Source organism: Tachysurus vachellii, chromosome 1 (assembly GCF_030014155.1).
Source record: "Tachysurus vachellii isolate PV-2020 chromosome 1, HZAU_Pvac_v1, whole genome shotgun sequence".
NCBI lineage: Eukaryota > Metazoa > Chordata > Actinopteri > Siluriformes > Bagridae > Tachysurus > Tachysurus vachellii.
The window spans coordinates 29,483,614-29,496,310 of NC_083460.1; the positions used below are offsets into that span (position 1 = coordinate 29,483,614).

At 34.7% G+C, this 12,697-nt stretch overlaps 1 protein-coding gene across 1 annotated transcript; it reads left to right on the plus strand.

Moving 5' to 3' along the window:
* The first annotated feature begins 581 nt into the window (after positions 1-581).
* On the plus strand, positions 582-10,005 carry vtg3 (vitellogenin 3, phosvitinless). The gene is made up of 27 exons (XM_060881706.1): positions 582-840; positions 1,055-1,075; positions 1,652-1,803; positions 2,095-2,346; positions 2,425-2,586; positions 2,684-2,832; positions 3,038-3,188; positions 3,264-3,421; positions 3,809-3,974; positions 4,065-4,190; positions 4,280-4,498; positions 5,019-5,236; positions 5,335-5,432; positions 5,994-6,118; positions 6,217-6,315; positions 6,415-6,534; positions 6,673-6,862; positions 6,959-7,046; positions 7,145-7,330; positions 7,441-7,573; positions 7,659-7,827; positions 7,918-8,027; positions 8,113-8,157; positions 8,269-8,478; positions 9,135-9,274; positions 9,439-9,577; positions 9,852-10,005. Exons 1-27 carry the CDS (start codon positions 801-803, stop codon positions 9,927-9,929), a joined length of 3,744 nt encoding a protein of 1,247 aa, XP_060737689.1. The 5' UTR covers positions 582-800; the 3' UTR covers positions 9,930-10,005.
* The last annotated feature ends 2,692 nt before the right edge of the window (positions 10,006-12,697 follow it).

Genomic DNA, 12,697 nt, shown 5'->3' on the forward strand with positions numbered 1-12,697 from the left:
AGCCAATGTTTTATAATATGTTTATAAGAATCTTAATAACGGCCAAAAGCTAGATGACTGAGAAACAGCAGTGTTGGTGTCGCTTATGACTCAAATCACAGCCAGAAAGTCACTACTGAGCTCTTAAAACAACTCCTATAACTGTTTAGCATTATGTTTGTAATTAACCTCACTTGTAAATGACTTTGAAAGCATCACAGCATCTGTTTAATGAATAAATGTACATTTCAAAGCTACAGTACATGTTCATCTGTCTGATATATCTAAAATAAAGTCAAATTATTATGCTTTAACAGTGTGAGACACGACATTGCATATGTATTTGTGGCTATTTATATGTATTATACACAGAGCAAATTTCATATCATGTTTAGGTTTGAGAGAGAGAGAGAGAGAGAGAGAGAGAGAGAAGTGTCTGATTTAAAGTCAAAGTTCTGTTTTTCAGTGCACTGTATTTGCAGAACTTAGTGACATTGTCAGCGGTCATTGTGGACTCACACCTTTGTCCTTTTTCCACAAACCCAGGAAATTGGTGTACAGCCATTTCACCAACAGTACATCTCCCAACAAGCTACACTGTTATCCTTTCTTCTTAAACTGTGTTTTGTCTTCAAATTTATTTTTAAGGTTTAAAATTTTAACCTGTACATCTGCATACATTAATATAGGTAACGTCAAGGAGAATTTTAGCAGGGCATATCATCTTAAGTCAAGCAGATAAAAAAGGGAGGAGAGGGAGGATTTTCAGCCATATATATAAGCTTCTGCCTAATCAGGTGATTTCACTTCTGGCACTCAGCATGCGGTGGATTCTCTTCTGTCTCTTTGTGGCCTTGGCTGGTAAGTATCTTATAAACATAAACATTTATGCTGTAAATAGTATCACTGTAAATTGCTGATAATTAATGGCACGTTGTCACGTATTTGAACAAGAATATTTATGTTTGAGTGCACTATCAATGCTTTACCTGCTTGTAGTTTATTTTTCTACACCGTGAGGATTTACTTAAAACAGACATTAAAACAGACTGTTATTTTTTTTTTGTTCTGCCAGCAAGTGAGAGCATGAACTATGGTAAGTTATTATTATTATTATTATTATTATTATTATTATTATTATTATTATTATGTTTTTGGTGGGGGGGGTGTTGGTGGTGATGTTGATGTTGATAGCGTGTATCATATATACAGAATCTCATGGTGACATGGTGAAAGGTGAATTCTGAACCATTGTGTGCGGGCCATGTCGAAAAAAAACAATGTGTTTGACATAGGCATTTTGTCAAGGCACTTTTGAAGAACTTAACCACACCTTTAGAGTTTGACCACACCTACCTAGAAAGTTGTGCTGTGATTGGTCAGTGATTGATAAAATAGCCCCTAAAATAAGTACACACAGCCGGTTCATACTGACCAAATATTGGTTTATGGGAGACCAGGAAATATTGTAACCATTTTGGGTTGTTTTGTTTTTAAAATCAGATTCAACTAAATCTGTAAATATGTCTGTTGCATGATTATACAACTGACATATCATTAAATGTAAATGTAAAAGTAAATGCACATAATGTATCCACAAAGAGAGAATTGTTGTGATTGTTGACACACATGCATTCATGTTGCATCTTCATTCTACTTGCAATCATTTCAGAGCCCACCTTGGACCCCCAAAAGACATATGAATATAAATATGAAGGAGTGGTGAATATCGGGCAAGATACACCAGGCCTGGCTGAGTCTGGAGTAAAACTACAGTGCAACTTTAAAATCATTGGAGTATCAATACAAACATTTCTATTTCAGGTATGCTTAATGTCATAATAATGTAATAATATCCATGTAATATGTAAAAGTATATACATTTTACCATTAATCTATCAATAATTGATCGATTAATATTGATCAAACTATCAATAATTTGCATGATTAGCATAATTAGCAAATGCCATATTATGCATGCAAACAAAAATAATATCATCAATTATAAGCAGTAAATAAGAATTTCAGTATAATTAACTTTCAGTTAAATTTCTCTGCTAAGGTTATTGTAGTTAACTTTTGTGAGTAATTCCTATTACTTTATTAATTATATAGATCACCAAAGTATCATTTGAAGAGTTTAATGGAATCCCAGGAGAGGACTCTTTTAAAGTCTCACCACATCTTACTAAACGTTTGGCAACAGTACTCACCAAACCCTTCACTTTTGAATACTCAAAAGGACAAGTTATTGACATTAAAACAGCACCTGACGTCTCCAACACGATTGTGAACATAGTGCGAGGTATTCTAAAGTTCCTGCATGTTACAGTCAAAACCACCCAGCAGATCTATGAGCTTGATGAGGTATGACACCTTCATGTCATGTTATTTGACAAGTTAATCGATACCACACAAGTTTCTTTTGTTATTATTTCTCCTCAGGTGGGAATTCATGGTATCTGTCACAGTGCATATGTTATTGAAGAGAATGCAGCAGATAATGAATTATACGTGACCCAAAGCATTGACATTCAAAACTGCCATCAAAAAGCAGAAATATATCAAGGAATGGCACTGGCCCAAGAAAGTAAAATGACCAGAGAGGTGTGTATTAGTTTCCATGAAATGCAGCAAAAATAAAGTGTATACTATGAAGTACAAAGAACTCATACATATCTTCTTCACTTATGTTGAATTACAGAGAGGTGAAAATGTGGTTGCTACTGTGAAATATGCATATACAATAAAGTCTGTGGGAAGTGGTGGTCTCATTACAAAGGCCTCTGCACAAGAAAGGCACTACTTCTCTCCATTCAATGTGAAGGGTGGCAATTCTAAACTGAAAGCCATGTAAGTTTTATAAATGTGTTTCTTGCGGATTTGGCAAACCTGACCTGCCTTGTTTCCTTCCCAATGTAGTCTCAGATTCTGCCCATCAGCCTTAGTCTTGACATGCTGTGAATACTGTACAACCTGAGATGCTTTTCTGGTTAGCACTGTTGTAAAAAGCTAATACTAATATGAAACATCTGCAAACTGTGTGTTTCATGTACAGCTGGGACATTGAGTTACTCAAACAGTCCGACATTGCTGGTAAACCTGTGACAGGTCAGGTGAAAAGCAGAGGAAATCTGATTTACAAGGCAGAGGAAGGTCTGGGGCCAATGCCAATTCTGATGATCAGTCTAACTGACCCAGCCCCTAGGGTTAGTGTTGCAAATCAGACATATAGTTCAAGTGTAAAATTTTACAGCTGCTTTGACTAATTTTAATCCCTACAGATTGCAGACTTGGTCAAAAGTTTGGCTCAGGCTCATATCTACCAAGTGGATGCTGATAAAAGTGCTGATGTTCTTGAGCTTATTCAGTTGCTTCGTGCAACTAGTCATGAAGATCTGGAGCTTTTGTGGAAACAGCTATCAGTAAATGATGAGCACAGGTATTTATTTGCTTTACTTGTAGACCAGTTGTGTCAAATGGAATGGATTAATAACACATCAAAAACTCCCCTTAAATGTGTTCTTTTATTGCCATTTATCTATGAGGTGCATTTTGAATACAGAAAAATTGTACAACAAAAACATATATCACCTATAGGTCAGATAAACAGAATACAATTTGTTACATATTAGATCCACAAGCTGATTTTAATTTATAAATCAAATTCTCTATTAATTTGGCAGGTTGGATTAGAACCTTTAATGAACCAGACTCAGCCTAGAAGCCATATGTTTAACACATTTGCTGTAGAAGAAGAACCAGAGATTTTTTTTTTGTTTGAAAGCTCCTTATGTTTTCCTGACATCCTTATGATGGTTATTATTAGGAGATGGTTTCTGGATACAGTTGTTGAGGTGCCAGATGGGAGAGTACTCAAATTTCTAAAGAACAGATTCAAAGCTGGAGACATTTCTACAAATGAGGCTGGACAGGCAGTTCTTGTGGCATTCAACCATCTATCTGCTGAATCTGACTTAGTAGAAATGGCAAAGGTAATGACTTGGTAGTGTTGGGTCACATCAGATATATAATACTAATAAAATTGTTTACTGACCTTCCTCATGTCAACATTTCCCCTATAGGAATTTTTGACCATCCCGTTTAGCAAGTCTCATGTAATGCTATGGAACACTGTAATCCTTTCATACAGTTCTCTGGTATACAGGGTGTGTGACCGTGTGAATCCCTGCCCAGTTCTCGCAGTGCAGGTTTGACATTAACTACTCTATAAAGCCACTTCTTATCAGATTGTCTGCTGGTGTGTGCTAATTATGTTAGCTGTCTTCTCATTTTGCAGCCGCTGCTCGATATGGCCACTAATGGACTCACTAAAGGCATTGATGAAGACATGGTGATTGCTCTGAAGGCCTTGGGAAATGCTGGACATCCATTAAGTCTTAAGACCATAATGAAGTTCCTTCCTGGATTCTCTTTCAAAGCTGATAGCCTCCCCACTAGGGTTCAGAGTGTGGCTGTTCAGACCCTCAGACACCTCGCCATCAGAGATCCACATAATGTAAGAATCAGCAGCCTTACTTTTTTAGGTCCAAATTCATTACTCCCCCTATGCTCTGGAAGTAGTAGCTCTGAAGTTTTGCTTGGAAACTGAGAGATGCTGAATCTTAATTTTATATCATGCAAAATGTATAAGTCACCATACGCTTGTAGCTGTGACAAAGGAGAAAATGGTTACTGAAGATGAATTAATGTATGAATGAATGAATGATTGCACATTCCCCACTGTATACTGGTAAACTTGCTGAGCTTTCATACAAGTAATATTAACTGCACTGTTCTCTGAGTGGAGAGGTTGGAATTATTCTCTCTCCTGTCAATCAGAGCAGTACATTTTTCATTCAAATGTTTTAAATGTATACTGTCTTCTTAGCATATTTCTAACAGGATTAACTATAAAACTGCTCATATCTGAAGTATCTTACTGTCATATACTTGAGAACTTCTTTGTTTTACCTCCAAGAATGAGTTCTGTACAGCAGCCATGATGACAAGCTTACATTTCATATTCTGTTATTAAGGTTCAGGATATTGTCCTCACCATATTTGCACAAAAAACTGTTGCTGTTGAAATCAGAATGCTAGCATCTGTCATCCTGCTGGAGACAAAGCCATCTCTAGCTCTGATCTCTGTACTGACTGAGCTTCTGCTCCATGAGACAGACCTCCAAGTTGCAAGCTTTGTTTACTCACAACTCAGAGGCATAGCAAGGTCACACCTCCCTGATGATCGTTACCTGTAAGAGCACTATACTTTTTATTTAGTTTATTAATATGGTTAATATAATTAGTGTTCAAATTCTATATTAAAAAAATTTTATACCGTTTCTCACATAGCTCAACTGTTTGTAACATCGCAGTAAAAATACTTTCTCAGAAGCTTGGCAGGCTGAGTTATCGACTAAGTAATGCACTACATTATAACTGGTTCAGAGGTAAGTTGGAGTAAAAGTTTGTATGGCATTATTGTCAGTTTCACATACTTTAACATTCACAGTCCCTAATTTAAGCATGATTATCTACAGCAGGTCTATATCTTATTATACCACATCACTGTTGAATTCTCATGTCATGATTTTGTCAAATGGGCAATGCTTAAGCCTACTTTTGCTTTTAGGTAAAGTAATGAACAGTAGTGAACAAAACACAGAAACAAGCATTTGTTTAGCTGTGTTTTGAATGCTTATTCCAACTTGACTGAAGTAAAAGGTTGGCACATGAATAATGTCTCACCTTAAAAGCAAACCATTAAAAAGTATGATGTGTCACTTAATACTGTAAATAAAGATGATAAATAACTTCAGGATTTTCTGTTATAGGAAAAATCTATTCATAATATTCAATCAACCATTTATCATAATCAGTACTGGCTTCACATCAGACACTGGCCACACTGTTGTTGATTCTTTTTTTGTGACCACCTTTTTCGGTCATGTTTTAAATTTTGCTTAAGAAAATCTTGTTTATATATGACTGTGTTGTGTTTTCATCATTAGATGACCTTTTGACGGGCACATCAAGAGTGCTGTATTTGCTGAAAAATGGTACAAGTGTCTTTCCCACAGAAATCATTTCAAATGGAAAGCTTTACTTCATTGGAAGAGTATTTCAAACGCTTGATGTAATTAAGTTCCACATTTTGACATCATTTAACAATGGCTCATTCTCTTTCACATTGTAAAGGATGTGACTAATGAATTTCTATCCATAAATTCACAGCTTGGTGTTCGTGCAGAAGGTCTGAAAGAGTTATTTATAGACAGACCTGGTATTTCCAAAGATTTTGGAGCTACTGATTTTGCAGCTATTATGAAAATTGTGAGTAAATTAGTTTGCATATTTTTTATATATTTGGCTGTGATGTTTCTCACTGATGTTACAGACAAAACTGAATCATTTGTCCATTACCTTTTAAAGCTTTCAGATTGGCAGTCACTCCCTGAAAATAAACCCCTTTTATCAGTATTTTTGAGATTATTTGGGCAAGAGGTCTCGTTTTTTGACTTAAATAAAGATGTTGTTCAAAAGATCCTAAAGGTAAGTGACCAACATTTTTTATTTTACATATTAGACTCTTCATATTGAATGAAATAAAACATTTGTTTGCAGTATTGTATTTTTTATGTAAGTTTATTGTTGTTGTTGAGAATTAAAATAAAATTCTTATTTCCCAAGTCTGTGAGTCTTACTGCAAATAACGACAATATAATCTGGTATCTAATTCAACAACTACAAAAAGGAATCTCATGGCACTGGACAAAATCATTCCTTATGTTTGAAACCAGATTTGTTCAGCCAACTTGTCTTGGCCTACCAGTTGAAATGAGCAAATATTATTCTACATTACCAGCTATTACTGTAAACGGTAATACTATTCTTATTCTGGTGTATCTAGATTATTTTATATTATAAAAGAAAACATCCAACTAAGACACAGACTGCAATACTTTTATCATTTCAGCAAAAGCTAACATTGACCCACCTCCAAAGGAAAGTTTACAGGAGCTGTTAAATACTGATGTTTTTGTGGAAACAGATGGATTTGCTGGGTATTTTTAATTTTTTATTTTTAAACATTTCTTTAGACAATGATTTGATTTGTAGGTCTTAATTCACAAATAAATAATGACTTCATATTTCATTTCAGAGTGGCAATGGATTATTTTGTTTTCCATGGGATCAATACAAATCTCTTTCAGTCTGGTGTCCAGCTGACTGGCAAGACAACCATGTCTTTACCTTGGAGAGCTAGCTTTAAAACGAACTTTAAGGAGAAAAATTATGAAGTCACTTTCCCTCCATGCAAAAAAACAACAGAGTTCTTCAAACTCAAGTATGTTTTACTCCAGAGTAAAAGCGTGATTTGCACTAGTAGTGCTGGGATTTGAATTCTCAACAATGTCATAAATCCTTAAACACTGTAGCATTTTCTTCTCTCTACAGATTCAACATATATGCAGTGTCAAGAAATATTGAAGATCCATCGCTGGCTAAAATGACTCCTATGATACCAGAGCGCAGAGATCCAGAGCAACGTTTCACAGAGAAAGATTCAGAAAGTTCCAAAGATTATCAGGTACCATGTATATTTCAAAACCACATAGTCAAAAGAGACATTTTCCTAATATCCAGTAAATTTATAACGTGTTTCTGGGGACCAGGTTGAACCACTGGAGATCTTCCAACCAAAACTGAAGTACTGTGCAGAATTAAGCTCTTATGGTGCTGCAGTGTGCACTGATCTAGAAGCTACACGAGTCCAAAACCTTAAAGACCGCCCTCTTTACTACTTCTTAGGAAACACTGAATTTGCATGTCAACTCCAACCAGGTACGTTCTATGACACACTGGATCTTTTAACTGCATTAAACAATTTGTGTAGTTTTAGCTAACGCATTTCCTTAATACATATTTTAAAAGTCAATCCTGTTAAGCCTGTAGAAAAGATCAAAATCCTGATCAGTGCTGGGACTCATAAACACGTTTCACACTACAGTCCAGGGATGACTGTCAATCAGGAAAAATCCAAGGTATTGTAAAAAATTTCTATTTTATTTTTTGATTTGCACACTAGCACTATTATAACTATTACGAGACTTATTTCTTTGCATTTAGGAAACAAAAAAATCTACTTTAATACATGGATTAAAAAAAAATAAGGTAAGTTTCTAAACCATATCACTTAATAATAATAATAATAATAATAATAATAATAATAATAATAATAATAATAACCTCAACTGCAGTTGGAAATGTATGTTTATAATGTAGGGTATTGATGTCTCTCCTGATCCTGTGATCATTTTGAAAGTGCTGGCTCTCAATCCTAATGTGAAGCCACTGGGTTATGAGGCCATGGTGTATTATGCATCAGACACACAGAAGGATGAAATCGAAATCATTATATCTGAGGCTGCTGAAGAGGCCAACTGGAAAATATGTGTTGATGCTGATATTGACAAGATTCAAACAGGAGCTATGGTAATAAAACGGGATGCGAATTGTTAGATATTAAGAAGAAAAATGTCAAAGGGGAGCTTCATAGAAGAAATAATAATAACAACAACAACAAGAAATTACATAGTGTAGCCATCTATGAGATTTTCACACTGCCATCTTTAAATTAAAGTTATTAGATTAAGAGGATCATAGCAAAGGAAAACAATATTCATTTCTGTCTGTTTATTTATGTTTAAGTAAAATATGAAATATATATATATATATATATATATATATATATATATATATATATATATATATATATATGTATATATATATATATATATATATATATATATATATATATATATATACATATATATATATGTATATATATATATATACATATATATATATATATATTACTTGTGTGTAATTAAGAAGATGCATGTATATAAGAAAAATTTCAGTGCAGGTAAATTGTGTTTTGAAAAAAATAATATAGTATATTATAAAATGAAATTTTGTCATTCAAATTAACTTCATATAATAAAATAACTGTCTAATTGTCAGTCCCATGTAGTGGGAAATCTTTGGATTTTTAAATATAATGGTGAATGCATTTATAGTAGACAAATTCAACAGCAATTCACTCTCTGTAATAGTTTTTTCTTATTAAATTCTTATATATTTTTTAGACCCGCTTCAAATGGGGAGCTGAGTGTCAGTCATATGAAGTAGGAGTAAATGTTTCTGCCAAAAAAGAATCAAAGCCCACTATCATTGCAGAAATGAACTGGGGAAATGTTCCGGCATTTCTCCAAACATTTGGCCAAAGGTAAGTCTTTCACTTGGAGTATTATATCTCTCTAAAATTATTTGCTATTATACCACAGGATTTAGTGCAAAGGCTCCTAAATTGTTGCCATTACGAGGCTTATAATTATAATTGTAATTATAACTGCTTATACATATTACATGTTTTCAATTAATTCTTTATAGCGTTCAGCAGTACTTCCCAGGTGCATCCTATGCCTGGGGGTTCAGTCAGAAACATGAGAAAAATACTGAACGTGAAGTTTCAGCTTCACTTCTGCCTTTGGCTCAAGGAGGATTTGATCTTGAAGTTAAAATTCCAGAGGTAAAGCCATAAACAACGTTTCTCACTCTAAGATTTACAGACTGCTTTCAGAAAGAATTTTTCCCTACAATAATTTCATAATTATTTCTGTTATTATGCAGGTATGGGTCTGGTACATTTGATTTATGTCTCACTTGATTACATTTTTTCTGCACATTATTTAAAAGCATACATCAATAGAATATATGTAAATATAAATCTATTATCTTTGAGGATACATCCATTTGAAATATTTGTATTAACACAACTAAAAGCTAACCTTTGTCTCCAACAGCTAACTGTGTATCGACAGGGAATCTCCTCTCCATTTGATTGTGTGGGAATTAATAGTGAAGCAATATGTCCTGCATAACCACTGCTTTAACTTTACAATGGACAGACAAAGTCCGCCCAAACAAAGACTTCCAACAAAGTCAGAAGAGATACAACATTAACATCTATTATTTGCTAAATCATTGTTAATTAATACAATCGTTTCTTTTGAAATTTGAGTCATTTTGATGTAATTTATAAGATGTCTAATTTCTGTTCAAATAAATTTCCTTTTAAATTGGTTGTTTTTTCCTCAATGTAAAATGAATAGATTAATGGGTAAAAATAGTGCATCCCTCTTTTTTGTGTATGATCATTCAATGATTCAATACATTTACATTACAGACTTTTTCTCGAACATTTTTCTGCAGTGTGCTGAAACATTCCGTAACCATCCTCTAGATCATGCCTTAAAATTTTATCTTCATTAATTCTATCACAAAGATGGTCCTGTATGCTCAGTGTGGAGAATTTAATGATGAAATAAATCTGTGTACAAATCAATTAGTGGTTTTCTTATTGATGCTTAACAACCTGAAAACTTCTTGCATTTATTGCTGTACAGTCCAAAATTTTGTTCTTTACCACTAATGTGTTTACATGACAGTAACCTCACACACAAATACCCGTTTTAAGATTCTAAACAACAGGGCCTGTATTCATGTAAGTTCTTAGTGCAAAGAGTTACTTCTAGTGACGAAATTCTATGAAAATTTTAAAAATGTGAGCACAATGACATTTCTGCAGTCATTTGTAACATACAGATGTTAGCATATCTAATATGATCGGTCACGAACGTAATCCCTACACGATATAGCCTCAAATATCTTAACATAGACACAAAGTGAAGGTTTATAATAGACAATATTATAAAAACGCTCATTTTTTAATATTTTATAACAAATCACAGTCTTCAAAAGAATGTGTCATACCTAGCAAAGGGGTCAGCCCTGCTTCCTCTCTAAGATAAACATTTTTGTATTTTCCTTGCTCACAGTTGGTCCTGAATTACTCTTAAGCTAAGGATCCTAGTGAGACATTTTTAAGCTTAATTAGGAGCTTTCTGAGATCATTCTTACCATCTTAATGAATATGAGCCCCAGTTTATAGCTTTTGCAGGGTTATGCATCCTAGTACTGCAGGGATTTTGACTTTGAAGGTCACTTAGACATGACAGTTCTAAGTGATTATAGGCGGTTAACAGCAAAATTGATTATGCCAGTCACAATCACAGAGATTAAATGTCAATCACATTGTTAAGTAGGGTAATTAAAATTTTAATGATTTTCATAAAAGGTCAAGTCAAACTTTTTATAGAGTACAAGTTGACCCAAGGTTTGTAGTTAGAAATATAGTATCCAAAGACGTACAGTACAAGGTAAACAAAGTTAAGGGGAAAATATGGCTATTAATAAGTGGAACCTTTAATAGATGTTTTTATAGGCTTTGCCACTAGATGGAGACAGGCCTGAGCTGGATTAGCTGGATTAAACGAACATAAAAGTCAATGACATATAAAATACTTATATTCTATGATACAAATCAATAAAACGTGTGTGTGTGTGTGTGTGTGTGTGTGTGTGTGTGTGTGTGTGTGTGTTTATAGTATTTATACTGAAGTACACTGCATTTACTTCCTGGAATAAATATACAAAGTAGAAGATACAGGTCAAATCTACATAAATTTAGTAATAAACATGTGCATTAATAAATTTAAGTTTGGCAACCCGCGGCTCCAGAGCCGCAAGTGGCTCTTTCATCCCTCTGCTGCGGCTCCCTGTAGATTTGGAAAATAAATATTTAATTTAAATTTATTTTATTTTAGTTAGTTAGTTTATTAAAAAATGTAATTCTAAATTCTAAGATTATGATGCTCTTGTAACATTAAAATAAACCATGTTTAATTTTTTTGTCGACTTGCGAAATCCGCAATGAAAATTCCATTCAATTCAGATCAAGCTTTTCAACCCATCCATCCATCCATCCATCCATCTTCTACTGCTTATTGGGGGCCAGGTCGCGGGGGCAGCAGTCTAAGCAGGGACGCCCAGACTTCCCTCTCCCCAGACACTTCCTCCAGCTCTTCCGGGGGAATACCGAGGCGTTCCCAGGCCAGCCGAGAGACATAGTCCCTCCAGCGTGTCCTAGGTCTTCCCCGGGGCCTCCTCCCGGTTGGACATGCCCTGAACACCTCCCCAGGGAGGCGTCCAGGAGGCATCCTTAACAGATGGCCGAGATACCTCAGCTGACTCCTCTCGATGCGTAGGAGCAGCGGCTCTACTCTGAGCTCCTCCCGAGTGACCGAGCTCCTCACCCTGTCTCTATGGGAGCGGCCGGCCACCCTGCGGAGGAAACTCATTTCGGTCGCCTGTATCCGGGATCTTGTCCTTTCGGTCATGACCCAAAGCTCATGACCTAAAGTCAAAACCTAAAATTGCAAATTACTTGAACTCCGACTTCCAATTTCAGTCTTAAGACTTTCAATTCCGAATTATTTCCGAATTTCCCCTATCCTGTACTGTAACTGCGAATTGTTTTCAAACTTCTGAGTTCTGACTTACGATTTCCGAATTACAACTTAGCCTAAATTCTGAATTAGAGTTCCGACTTATTCTAAATTCCAAAGTTTTGAATTTACACCAAACCAGTAAAAATAACGGATTTATTTCTAAAGTCACTGTCAATTCCAAAAGTTTTAAATTTTCACTAAAATTAAAAACGTAAAACGTAAAAATAACGAATTTGATTCTAATGTCAAAATCCAAAATTGGAAATACCGTGAAATCCAACTTCTGAGTTCAGACTTAC